This window comes from Notamacropus eugenii, chromosome 7 (assembly GCF_028372415.1).
Source record: "Notamacropus eugenii isolate mMacEug1 chromosome 7, mMacEug1.pri_v2, whole genome shotgun sequence".
Taxonomy (NCBI): domain Eukaryota; kingdom Metazoa; phylum Chordata; class Mammalia; order Diprotodontia; family Macropodidae; genus Notamacropus; species Notamacropus eugenii.
The window spans coordinates 2,973,768-2,988,493 of record NC_092878.1 but is presented as its reverse complement, the minus strand read 5'-3'; the positions used below and the strand labels follow the sequence as shown (position 1 = coordinate 2,988,493).

The 14,726-nt window shown below is 38.0% G+C and overlaps 1 protein-coding gene across 6 annotated transcripts in view; it reads right to left on the bottom strand.

Annotated features, from left to right (window-relative positions):
• The window catches only part of ATP8B4 (ATPase phospholipid transporting 8B4 (putative)), a 339,741-nt gene that overhangs the window by 264,737 nt on the left and 60,278 nt on the right, over positions 1-14,726 (bottom strand). For all 6 annotated transcript variants that reach the window (XM_072623610.1, XM_072623613.1, XM_072623609.1 and 3 more), the window contains one exon: positions 13,480-13,538. In XM_072623610.1, the coding sequence (XP_072479711.1) occupies positions 13,480-13,538 (59 nt within the window). The remainder of the gene's footprint in view (positions 1-13,479; positions 13,539-14,726) is intronic.

The window sequence follows — 14,726 nt, the reverse complement described above, 5'->3', positions numbered from 1 at the left end:
AAGCAGAATTGTTCCCGAGTATTCAACATCAAAACATGCCTGAGCCCATTGGTCGTGTTGAGCTAGGAACCAGGCAAACTCTAAATTAAAACTGACAGAAATTTGTGTCCCAAGACTGACAACAATGTTAATGAAGTTATGGAAGAAAAGGATACATAACAAGAAAGGACAGGCTTGTAGTAAGGATTCCCACGGGGAGGCGATGCATCAACCACACACTAAAGGGAGTGTGAACACTTTAGTCTAAGGTTGTAAGTAAATAGCGGCTGGCTCTGGGGGAACTATGGAACTTTCGCTAGAAGGCTGGGGGCCTTCAGGGACCTGCAAACTCAGCTGAGGCAATGGTCATATATTAACATAGCGATGCTCCTGGGGGGAATGATGGTAGGGTCTTGATTCAGGGTTTCTCTTTATTCCCTTCTTTCCCAGCAGTCTCCAATCTTCATGCTGCTTCCTAGAGCCAGGCTTGGACCACCTCCTTTGGGCAAACAGGATGCACAGCCTTAGGTTATTGGGCAGTGTTACAGATAACAGCAGTGAGGTCCGAGGGTGCCTACTATGGATGAGATGCCAGGAATGGAATTTTTAAGAATTTTATATAATGGCTTTGGATAAATTGACCACCAGCACCTAGGAATACCTGCCAATTTCTGGGGTTAATCCCTGGAAGTTTTCAGAGCTTCTGCCTCCATTCCACCAATATTTGTGTCTTTTACATGGATTTGATTGATTTATTTTCTTTCTATATTACCAGAATTTCTCCGTCTCCTTCCTCCTGTCCCCTCCCAGAGAGCCATCCTAAATAATGCTTTTAAAGAAAAGAAAAAGAGAAAAAAATCAGCACAACTGAGCTGTCTGAGCTGTCAAAAAAGTTTGAATATGTGTGCGATGTACCGCTCCCAACGCGAGCCTCCCACTTCTGAGCTGTGCTTAGTAATCTTTGTAATTCTCACTTTTGATTGTTTTGGGCTTCTTTCCATACTTTACATTGTTTGTAGTTACTGTGTATATTATTTTCTTACGTCTTCTTACTCTACTGTGGTGGGAAACTATGAGCAACGAATATTGTCTACACTGTCACTCAGTTAATGTATTCATTTCATGGAACTTTTATTTCTACCTTGTTATAAGGGATAATTCTCTGAAGAGGGGAAGAGGAAGAATATATTTGTAAATGAGATTGATACAAAAAATAACAATAAAAAGGGAGGAAAGAAGGGAAAAGACAGGAAGGGAGGGAGGGAGGAAGGAAGGAAGGAAGGAAGGAAGGAAGGAAGGAAGGAAGGAAGGAAGGAAGGAAGGAAGGAAGGAAGGAGGGAGGGAGGGAGGGAGGGAGGGAGGGAGGGAGGAAGGGAAGGAAGGAAGGAAGGAAGGAAGGAAGGTAGGAAAAAAGGAAGGAAGGTAGGAAGGAAGGGAAGGACGGAGGGAGGGACGGAGGGAGGGAGGGAGGGGGAAGGAAGGAGGAAAGTGAGAGGGAAGAGATGGAGGAAGGGAGAAAAGAGGGAAGGCAGAAGGAAGGGAGAGGGAAGGAGAAAGGAAAAAAAGTTTTGATAGTGGAATTAAGGAACAACTTAGAAGCAGAATCTACAAAGTTTAGTATTGGGGGGGCCGTGGATACTACTCTCACTCCCCCTTAGAACTACAACTGTCTTTAAAGAGATTAAGACTAAAGGACAGGTGGTCAGATAGCAGTCAAGCCCTGTGGTTTTTCTGAGGTAAATTTTAGAACATTATTTCTCCCCCTACGTCACTGCTTATCTGTAAAATGGCAAGATAATTTATGATTGTTGTATACCCACAATGGTCTAGTGTTGATTATCTCTGCCTTTCACACAGGGGACCAGAGTGCAATTCCCCAATGGGAACCATTAGTCAAACTGACCCAACATATCTAATCTACTGCCAAATCCTGTGATTTCGGCCTTCACAACATGTCTTGCCTGAGTCCCCTTCTCCTTCTGAATGGTCTCCTTGCCTCAAGTGTCTCCCCACTCCAAACCATCCTCCACTCAGTGACCAAAGGGATCTTCTTAAAGCACAGATCTGGCCCCTACTCAACAACCCCAGAGGCTCCAGGATAAGATGTAATTTGCCTTCTGTTTGCCTTCATAACCCTTTACAACCTGGCCCTTTTCTATTTCCCTCTGAATAGGTAACAGTCCAGTGACTGGGTCTTCCCTGCTTCTCCTTGAACAAACCTAACCCTAAATGCGCTGACTTTTCAGGATCCCTACCTTCGCTTTCACTGACTGTCCCTCAGGCATATAATGCTCTACCTCCTCATCTCTGCCTCAGGTCACCTTGTTTTCTTCAAGATTCAATTCAAATCCTATCCTTCTCCTGTACCTGGGGCCAACAGCTCTCTTTGCTGTAAGGAATATGTCGTTCAATGTATGTTCAGGCTATGGAGCACGGGGCCCAACATTGGATTATTCTCTTTGCATCCCCTCTCCCCTGCACGCATACCTCCCTCCCCTCTCCCCCAAATCATGAAATAAACATTTGCTGTTTTCCAGGAGGACAGAGCACAGTGGCCTCACCAGTGGTCTGCTGTCCCTGGAAATCCTGCCAAGTGCATCTCTTGCATCATGCAAATTCACCTGGACAGCATTACAGACCCAATTAGGGGCAGATGAGCTCGCTACTAAAACACTTTTGAGGCCTGGGGAATTGCTTGTAATTTAAATCACAGGTGACCCAAAGGACAGTGAAAAGACTCATGTATATGTACAAATAAGCTGAAGCATACTACCAATGATGATCCAAGTGTAAGAAACGATAAAAAAGACATAATTAAGGATGCCATGTATAACCTGAAAAAGGAGTAAACAAGTCATGCAACGAGAGCGAGGAATGATAGGTAAATAATAGGAATCCAAGGAGTCCACGTGCTGGACTACTGGTCATAGACTAAGAGAAGACTGGAAGGAAGAGCTCCATGTGGACACAGTCATTTCCTTCAAAGTTCTGATCAAGTACTACTTTCTGCTTTATGCAGACTTACCTGATTCCAACCCCAAACTGCTAGTACTTTCCCTCAAAAAAGATTACTTTGTATGGAGATATATATATATATATATAAACACTGTCTCCCTGATAGACGGTAGGCTCTTTGGACAGAAAAGGGGGTGAGGGAGGCAGGGAAGGAGAAGGTAACAAGGATTTGTGAAGTGCCTGCGTATGCCAGGTATGTGCTGAGCATTTTACAAATATTACTATATTTGATTCTCACAATAACCCTAAAAGGTAGATGTTATTAATATCCTCATTTCACAGATGAGAAAACTGAGAAAGACAGAGGTTAAGCGACTCATTCAGTATATGTTTATTAATCCTATTTTACAGTTGAGGAAGCTAAGATAGATGGTTAAGTGACTTGCCCAGGGTCATACAGCTAATAAGTAGACTATTTCATTTCTATCTTTGTATCTCCTGTACCAAATGCATTGCCTGGTACACTGTAAGGCCTTAATTAATGTTAAGTTAATAGCTGATCAATTGATTAATCCTCAAAGGAAGGACAAGATGAGTTTTAATCTGTACCAGCAATAAGGCTATGAGTGATAGTCTTAGATCATAGATCAAGTTGAGATCATAGATTAAACTCCTTCTAATTTAATTCTCAAATTCTACCTGCAAGTACATTTATTTTTAAGCTCAATGCCTGTAAACCTCAAACTATCTCTAGGCTGAAATCACATAAACTTAAACTCAGTATCCCTGAAGTAATGTCATGAGTCTTCATTACTAGACCTTTCATTACTGGATTTGAACTGTTCACAAAGAACTGTGGAGCAAGGTCAAGCGTGATCTCTGTAGAATACGTCAGTTGCTACACCAGAGGTGACAGTTTCCATAATGAAACCACCAAAGGAGGTTTCTCAAACAAATGATTCCACTGATGCCTTCTGCTATGACCACTCCAAGGGAAATTCTTTTAAGATTATTATCACTGAAATGTAGCCTTGCTCCAAATATCTTTGTTCAGAGCTTTTCTATCATAGGAATTCATATGGAATGGAATAGAGTGGCGTGGAGTGGAGTGGAACAAGTATTAAGCTCCAATCATGTGCCAGGCACGATATTAAATATTGAGAATATAAAGAAAAGTATAAACAGGGCGAGTAGGTGGTGCAGTGGTTAGAACCCTGGGCCTAGAGTAAGGGACATAAAAGGAATTGCCCTATGACTGGGAACATTCCCTATCTTCCTTCAAGATGGTTCTTAAGTGCCACCTTCTATGAGAAGCCTTTCCTGATCCCCCCAACTCCTAGAGTCCTCCCTCCCTACTTTGTGTTGAACTACCCAGTCTTTATTCAGTTTATATTTATTCCACATATACATAAATATGTTCTCATCTCCCCCATTAGAATCAGGATGGTTTCATTTCACAGAAGTATGCTGGAGCCAGCTCCTCCAGTGGTTGTTAAATATTCATTGTGACCATTTACATTTCAGAAACCAGCAAACTATAAGCCACAACTTGATTTATTGTTTCTGTGATTGTCCAGACTTAAGAAAGTGATGGAGAAAATGTTCATAATGCAAAACTTAGAAGTCTGTCATGGGTACATTTATTAGCACAATCCTGGAAATGTATCTGCAGTATATATATCCACCTTCTAACAGGCACTTAATAAACGTTTGTTGATTGATTGATGGATTGAAGGGAACCAGAGAGGTCCCTTCCAAGTTCACTGCCTATGTATGTATGAGACCTTGAATTAAAACAGGACTTTTAGTGCGTGAATAAGCACAATTGCCTTGTGGTTGGCAGTAAAATATTCCAGTTGTCTGTTGCTTTCATCATGTGTTTCTTTACTCGGGACACTCACAACCACTATTGACACTAGCAGCAATTCCCCCTACCCCATTATCACCCCCCAAAGAACAACTATTCTTTATAGCAAAAAGCAAAGCAAGATTTCAATTCCGTAGACTTTGGTATTTTGTTAAAAGAAAAAACATATCTCCAGGATCCAGGCTTCAAATACAACGCTGCGAAAGAAAGTTCTGCCTGGAGACTGTTTTTACAGGAAACGACACTTAGAGTTTATTTAAATAAGACATTTTTTCCTGAGAAAGTCAAAACTAACTCGGCATCAATACATGGACCAAGGCAAGTACCGAGTCGCACCTACAATTCCCCAAACACGCAAGATAACAAGTAAACAGAGAGATCAGTGCACAGAGCAAAACTTGGGTCCAAACTGGAAGGTTTTCATGCAATTTCAAGCACGTTTTACTAGTTAGATTAGAACATTTAAATCTCAGACAAGTCTTCTTTACGTAGCTTCCTTTCTGTAGCTTAAGAGATAAGACATTTCACCTTGCAACAAGGCAATGCATAAATTTCTGACTACCTTACTGCAAACATAGACAAAAGGGTGCTAGAGGCCCATGCTGATTTAAATAATCTTGCCAATTGCATCATGCCAATCCTTTTCTCCTCCCTAACTCCATTATGAAAAGTATTGCGTGGGGGGGAAGAAATGGCACAAAAACCCAACATAGAAACTAAGACCTTCACACATAATTTCAATTTGAGCTCTGGATGGTTTCACTAACAGTATGAAAAGGTCAGGGTAAGCTTCAAATCAGAAAACAAAGGAGTCATAAGAGAAATTCCAAAAGGAAAAAAATGGCTTTTAAAAGAGGCATTTTTGTCCATATACATAAATCTTCTCATTTGTTGAAAGTACTGTGATAGGACAGTAGGGTCCATGACCTATTCCCTTAGATCAGGATAAAGGAGGCCAGGATCATAGAGCATAGGATTTAAAGCCAGAAAGAACCTTAGGAATCATCTAGATACTAAATTCTAGGGTAATCTCTTATTTAACAGAAAAGTAAGGTAGGTCACTCAAGCTACAAATAATAAGATGGGCCCTATCAAGATTCAGAGCTAATTAGGTCTATTGAAAGCAATTTCTTTTGTCACCAAATTTCATACTACCTCTAAATTAAATTACCATAGTGCTTTTTCCCTGTCATTAAAATTTAACTCATTAAAGCTCACTAAACTTGCGTACCTGCCTAGTACTTTATAATGGGCTCATCATATTATTCAGTCTGCTTAGCTAACACATGGTTCTCCAAACCAGAAAATAATCATGTTACTATAATCTACAAATTGGCAAGTTTTCAAATTAAGGTCGTGATATACTACATTAATCAAATGTAAGATATTGTTACTATCACATTAACGTGGGAAAATATTCACAGTTTTTTCCAAACTAAAGAAGAGATGACCTAGCAGACAGCAAGCTGGTCTTGAAGGGAGAAAGACCTGGATTTGGGTACAATTCTGATACATACTGGTTGTGGGTCCCTGGCAACTCACTTATTCTCTCCATATTCCCAGACCACTCTGCAAGACTATAAATTGCAGGCCAATTGCAAATATGTATTAGTAGAGGGAATTTACTCATAGGGTTTCCTACTCAGATAAAATATTAACTACACACCAAATGGAGAGTTTTATGCAAATATATACTCATCCTGCCGATGGAAATGCAAATGGATGCAGAATTTTTTTTTAAAGATGTATACACAAGATGGAAGCAATGACAGATAATGAATAAGTACAAAATTCTGTCACAGTCTCATAGGAACAGTCATTAGTACTAAAACTGAAAGTGAGCTAAGAAAAGAAAGGAAAGCTAAAGACAACCAAAGTGACACTTAGCTTTTTGGGGGGAAAGAGCAAGACCAAAGAAGGGATTCCTGCTCAAGGTAAATGAGACAATGAAAATAGATGAGAGAGAGAAAATAACCCTTATAATGTTTTTATTTTCTCTGCCAATAAGAACAATCTTTAGACTAGAAAAGAAAAGACAAAAATAGCTAATTGTCATTACCCTCTTATAAGTAGGAGACAGTAAGATACCAGATAGCTGCCCTTGACAAGTTCAAATGACTAGACCAAGATGAACTATATGAAGATACTGGTAATACTGGCAGGTGTCAGTCAGTCAGTAAGTATTCTTCTGTGTGTACTTTGAGCCACTGTCTGTTACCTTTGAAAGGTTTGGGGAGATGATAGAAATGGAGGGAAAGTTAGCCTGATTTTCACACATGAGAAGAGGATGAAGTCTATAAATTATTGGTCAATGAGCTTGACTTCTATTCCTAGCAAAATCATAGAAAATACTATTAAATGAATAGTTAAATATAAATAAATCGTTAAAAATAAATAAACAGTTAAAAATTGTCTAGAGAAGGAGCTGGTGATCACCAAAAAGAAGCATAGTTTCAAGAATAAATCCGATATTAACAATAACAATAATAGTAACATATATAACGCCTTCTAATTTGTAGGTATCATTTCATTTTATCTTCACAACAACTCTGGGAGATAGATGCTATTATTATAATACCCATTTGACAAAAAAGGAAACTGAGGTACAATCTGAAGCTAGATTTTTACTCAGGTCTTCCAGACTCCAAGTCCAGTGCTCCATCTACTGTGCCATCAAATTTCTTTTCATTACATGACAACTAGACTGATAGATCAGAAGCATTCCATAGATAAAGTCTGCCTATGGTTTATTCAGTCCGCATTTGACTTGGGAAATCTTACAGAAAAGTCTCCAGTTTGTCTAAATCCTATGATCTATTCAGTCAAACATTTGACAAAGTCTCTCATGCTCCTGGTGAAGACAATGGAAATATGTGACCTAGAAAGTAAATCAGCGGAATCTGTAACTATTTAAATGCTAGGATGCAAAGAGCATTCACTGATGGATCAATGTCAAATTAGAATGAGGTCTTTAGTGGGGTGCCCCACAGATCTATATTAGGCCCTGTCTTGTTTAACATTTTTATCAAAATTTTATTAAAGGTATAACTGACGTTTATCATATGTGATGATGACACAAATTTTGGAAGATAAAGTCAAGGTCCAAAATGATCATGCCTTGCTAATCTTACACTTAGATTAAAAAAATCAACTCCGTATGTACAAGATAGGGGACATATGGTTATATGCATTTCATTTTAAAAGATCTGGCAGTTTTAGTAGATTAAAAGCTTAATATGAATTATTGGTACAAGATGGCAACCAAAAAAATCAAATGCCATCTCAAGCTGCATTGAGAAAAGACAACATACAGTACAAGAGAGGTGATGGTCCAGCTGTAGTATTGGATTCAGTTCTGAGCACCACATGCTATGTAGAATATTGATAAACTGGAGAACATCCAGAGGACAGCAATCACAATTGCAAAGAGTTTCACATCCACGAAATAGCCAAGGCAGCTTAAAGACTTGGGGCATTAAAGCTGAAGGCTCAAGGAAGCTATGAAACTGTCATTAAGTATTAGAAGGGTAGTCACCTGGAAAAAAGACTTGACTTCTCAATCCTAGAGGAAGAAGGAGAAAAAACTACACACGGATATTGCAAAGAGACAGATTTCTGTTTGATTTTTTTTAGTTTTTCTAACAATTAGAGCTACCCCAATGTTAGATGAACTACTGGGAAAGGTCATGAATTGCTTCTCCTTCAAAGGAGTCTTCCAGACCACAGGCTAGATGAGCATTCTCTGGATACATTCGGGAGGCTAGATTAGATGACCTCTGAATTCCCTTCCAGTTAGGAAATTCAGTTATCCTCTGACCTGGGTTTACTCTTTGACTCCTTTACCAGCCTCTCAAGCCTCCAGTTTCTTCATCTGCAAAATGGTGACACTATTTGTATGACGTATCCCATTGGCTTGTTGCAAGGATCACATCAAAAAATCCAACTAATCAGATACATTAAGAGCTTACTGGGTACAAAGCACTATTCTAGAACCTAGGGATATAAAGAAACAATGGAATATAGTCCCTACCTTAGAATTATAGACTTCAAACTGGAAGGGACCTGAAAGACCATCTATTCTAAACCCTTCCATTTTTCAGATAAGGAAACTGAGGTTGAGTTTTTAAATAATTTGCCCAAGGTTGCGCAGGTAGTAAGCAGAATAAGAAACTGAATTCAGAAATCAAAAATCTTGGGTATATGTATGTGTATAAAGTGCTATATAAATAGGATCTATTATTACGATAGTTTTTACTATTATTATATAGTCAGTAGAGAAAACCAATATAGACTCCTTCCTCAACATTCAGTTCAATTGTTTTTCAATCATGTCCAACTCTTTGCGATCCCATTTGGGATTTTCTTGGCAAAGATGCTAGAGTGATTTGCCATTTGCTTATCAGTTTTACAGATGAAGAAGCAGAGGCAAACAGAGTTGGGTGACTTGCCCAGGGTCACACAGCTAGTAAGTGTCTGAGGCCAGAAATGAATTCAGGAAGATAAGTCTTCCTAACTCTAAGCTGGCATCCTATCTACTGCGCCACATAACTTCCCTTTCCTCTTTTTCTAAAGGAAAGTTCTTGTCATCTCTCTATAAAAGGGAGTGGTAATGGTGTTGCCTGTGATGGTTTTTGCCTTATTTAAGCAGTTATTTAGTGGGTTTTGTATGTATTTGTCACATTTCCTCAATGAGATTGCAAGTTCCTTCTGAGCCAACTGGGCCTATGTCTCAAACTTTTTTCATAGAGTATATTGCATAAAGCCTAGCAGAGTTTGGGGGCCTATAACAGGCATTCAATAAATACTTATTAAATAACATTGATAAATACTTCTTAAACTGAAAATGCCACAAAATTAAAAGTTCACCTTTTGAAACAAATGATTTATCACAACCAAGTATGAGTTCATCTTCTCTGTGGTCCAGAGTTTCTAGCGATCATTCTGATTGCTTAACCTGAAGCAAGACATTTGCCCATAACAATTTACCCCAAAACTTAAACTGAACTGAACATGGAGGAAATACTGCATCTGCAACACGACCCACTAAAATTTATAGCTTTGTCAAATTATTTAGCATGATCTGTTCAGACAGTCCATTCCCCTTCTCACATCCATTAGGAGAAATGCTAGTGAAAGTTTATTTCAACACAATAAAAATACCTTTCTCTCAACGCATCATCTCATCTAGAAAATTCAGAAAAATGTTATTCTCTGGAAAACATTAAAAAGAAGTTCTGCCTATTTATGTTTCTAACCTCAAATATGTCTTGCTCACATCAATGGCAGCTTTGTGGCATTTGGTCTATAACGGCATTCCAATTACAGTGGCGTGGAACTAAATGGAATCATAGGGTCATGGAAACTCAAGATGAGAAGGAACCTCCAGAGGTCATCTATTCCATCCCCCTGTCTCCTTTTAGGAATGGCCTAAGCCAATATTCTGATAACTTCAAAAATGCCAATAATCTCCTCCCACATATTTGAATATTTGAATATTAATATAATAGATGGCACTTAAGTTAAATGGGTAACAACAGTTCAGTGTCGGAACTAGTCGTGTTTTAAAATGTTCATAAAACTTGCCTCTTGGGGATACAGCCCCCTGGTTACCCTTACTGAACTTTCTTTCTTAGTGAGGTATACACACACACACACACACTCACACACACACACACACACACACACACACACACACACACTCACTCCAACAATCTCAGTCTCCCAGGTCACTTCTAGCTCTAAATTTCAGGGTAAAAATCTTTTAGAGAAATATAGAATTACAAAATGTTAAAAGGTAACTTACAGAGAATCTAACCCAAATCTAATCTCTGCCATTTACACCCTCTGTGACCTTGGACAAGTAAGTTACTTTGCTTCTTTAAAACTCAGTCATAAAATGAAAATTTTGAACCAGATGATCTTAAAGTTCTCTGAATCCTATGATATATATATATATATATATATGCATATATACTTATGCCAACATACACATACAATTCAACCAAAAGCTCCATAAAGTTTCAGCCTCCATGTTTATATTACACTGAGGAGAGATGGCACGCAACAGTCTAGAGAAATAAAAAGTCCAGGTATTGTACGCATGGGTGCTCTTTTTTTTAACATATGGATACATTTTTAAGTAACAGCAACAGCAAAATTTCATTTAAAATTTTTTTTACCAATTCTTACTCAAAAAAGTGGGACCTGATTGTCTGTGTCTTTTGGCAACATGCTTCGCCAAGCCAGGTTATGTGGTCCAGTAAAGAGAAGTGTGAAATGAGATGAAGAACCACTTTGAAACAGTTGGGGTTGGTGGTTTTTCCGTTAAATCCTATAAATGCTAGTAAACTTGTCCAACTGATTGATTTATGAATTACTTTCACAAACCACTTACAAACTGCATTTCAATTTTTCTGTCTCCCCATCTTCCAAAAAAAGTCAACTTTCATAGATTTAAAGGTAAAAGGTCTATTCAAGGTCTGTTCCCACCCCATCTAAAGATGAGGAGCAAATTTATTGTCCAAAGTCACACAGACAGCAAGTAGCAGAACTGGTATTCACATCGAGGTTCCCTACCTCCAAATCCAACACTTTCTTTTCATCTATGCCGAATACTACCCTAACCACCCTGTCCCCATTCTATTTCTTGTGTTCCTCCTTTCTTTATTTCAAATCTTTAAAAATGTAAATATACTAACAATACTTTACAATTCAGATTAATTTTACTTTTCTTGGGGCTTAAACAATCTACTATAATACTGTCTTCTTCTAACTTCTAATTATACAAGTTGATTTAGTCTTCGATTTCAATTATTTCAGTGAAATAAAGAGGAAGGAAAGTTAAGTTTGGATGTTTTTATTGAAATTCTCTGCATGAAATTAATGGGAAAAGGAACAAGTTTATAGTTTGCTGAAATCTTCTCCAGACTTAGAGAATGTAAAAAGAAACAAAGCAAACAATTAGAATTTTATGAAGGACTTTGATCATAAAAAGTATATCATTTTTAGACATTTTAAAATAATAATTCGTACACGACCAATCTTTTCTCAATCTTGTACTTGAGAAGGCATTTTACTCCCTTCTTTGAAGAAGTTGGGGGCTATCGGTGTAGAACAAAGCACAAAATGTCAGCTTTAAGTGATGTGTTGATTAGTTTTTCCTGGACTGTTTTTTCCCCTTTCTTCTTATTCTTTGTTGGAAGATAAAGGTGATAGAAAAAAGCAAAGATATCAATAAAAAAATTTTTTTCAAAAGTAAGACTAGTAATTCAGAGGCTAAAATAGAAACTAAAAACAGACATTCCCAATTAAGGAAATTGGGAACCAGGCAAACTCTTAGCCAAGAAATAGCACTACTTAAGTCAGATACAGAAAAAGATAAACTGTGGTCTCTAGTGTTTTTGTTTTTGTTTTAAATTTCAAAGCCAGAAAAGGAAAAGGAAAAAAGTTGATGGGAAGTACTGACCAATGTCCAGAAAATAACCAAGCTCTTATAGATGAATTATTTTTAGAAGGAAAAAAATATATACCTGCCCTTACAGAACTCCAAAAAAAAATCTCTGCAAACATTGACAACACTCAAAACAAGAGGCATTTTTGTGTATATTTTCTAAAAGCCTCTGACAAATAGTTACTATGGAGATGTCCCAACACAAAAAATTCAGGAGCTAACAGCCAGACCCATAACAAATGCAGGTTCCTGGCACTTTCCGTGACTAATTCCAGCTTGTCGTACAGCTTGTCCTCATCTTTACTGTCCCATCAGTGCACAAATGGTCCCAATTTTGCGCGAGAGGACTGACAAGACATCAGCAATACTTCTCAACAAAAAGAGAACTTTAAAATGCCCTTCCGACTGGGAATTAAAGCAGGTCTGGGGTGTATCATCATGTTTAAACATTCAGAGGGTCCCAGAGATTAAAATTCTTTCATTTCAACTTTCATGGATGTTTCAAATTTGAAACACTATAAAAAATATATACATGAATAGCAATTCTAAAGCTTCCTTGACGCTGCTGCTCGTACTCCCTTCCTTCTCTTTTTCACTGGCAGACTTCTTGAACAAGCAATCTAAACAACCTTCCATTTCCTCAATACTCAGTCCTTCCATAAGCCCTTATAACCTGATTCCCCCTCCAAAAAAAACCATCTTAAAAATGATTTCTAATAGTACCAATGACCTGCCAGACAAACCCAGCCAACTTTTCTCAGAACTCAGTCTCAAGGTTGCCTCTCTGGCCCTTGACTCAGTTGATCATATTCTCCTTCAAATTCTCTGTCTTTGGCTTCTAGAAAGACAACAAAGGAGGAAGAGGAGTACAATGTAGTACAATGGATAAGAGTTGACATGGAAGCCAGTAAAACCTAGGTTCAAGTACTACCTCTGACATCAAAGATGTGTGACTCTGAGCACGTCATTTAATGTCTCTTTGCTTTAGGCACAGGCAAATTGTAGAGGTGATAACCTATGTTGATAAAAAGGAGTTTCATCACCGGTGAGCAACCTACGTCAATGAAATCACAGGTCTGATCCCTATCCCTATCCTATTGTATTAAGACAAATAAAAACAAAGAAAAAATGTTAGTGAAACTTATAAAGTTCTGGACAGGAGTGAGGATGCTACCATCCTCAATATAAAAGATATTATACATGCCAATATAATATGAATATCACTTACCGCATACTGGAACTTGTCATTGAATTCACGGTCATTGGCTTTTACTTTCCTTTCTGTCTCTAAAGAGAGAGTAAGAAATCCAATATGAAACAAAATTCAACTCACAATCAAGTACACTGTCATTGGACTTACATTGCTTAGGGGACTCAGATTATATTCCAGACTGAAATGAATTATTTTCTTCGAAAGGGGAATTAGGATGTTTGTTCTCTTTAACCTAAATTTCAGTCTTAAAATGAAAAAAAATGAAATATTGCTCATTTTTTTCTGTGACTAGTTGGACAAAGCATCATATGCCTCCAGTTTCTAAGTCTTCACAAACAGTCTTCTCAATCTCAAAGTATTCCTGAGAGGAAAGTGGCTCTGAAAGGCAATTATATTCCAGGAAGTCATTTCTATCTGGCAAAGTCATGGCATCTCTATGGAAAATATTAATGAAAGGGATTGTGACATAGTGAGAGTGAACCAATTGTTGAAATAGTTCTACATAGAAGACTTGTTGTGATTACCATCTAATAAGTAACGGAAAGCAATAAATAAGCTTTGATACCAAAGAGAGGAAGCAGGGCATAATGCATTATGGAGCTGGCCTTGAAGCCAGAAAGACCTGGGTTTAATGCCCACCCTTGACATATATTGGTGTTAGAATTATGGGCAAATTACTTAAACTCTCGGTGCCCTAAGCTACTCTTCAAAATTATAAATTGCAAGGAAGATGATGACCTACATTGGTGGATAGAGTTTCTTCACCCAGGAGTTCCCTACACCAATAAAATCACATATCCAATCTCTAGCCTACCACAGAACTTTAGAATCATAGCTAATAGTCAAAAAACATTTATGAAATGCGATACAAAAAAAGAGGCAAAAAGCATTCCTTCCTCTCACGGAGCTCACAATGTAATGAATGGATAAAAATGTCAGCCATTCTCCATGTCTATGAGATTTGGACCTACTCGAGTCCTTATAACTGAATTCTTAATCCTGTAGTTTTGTTTTGTTTTAATCACCTATGAGCTATGCGTTCCAGCAAAGAAACTATGCCCATCACAACGTAATTCATGTATATATCTACACATAAGCACCTGCTTGCACTCATCCCACACATACACTCTCTGATTGATATGTATGTATGTATAATGCATGCATGTGTGTATACACACTTAAAAGTAAGTTTAAATATTATGTCTACATACAAGCACACATGTTTACACATGTGAAAGAAGAAGAAGAAAACATTTTTAAGG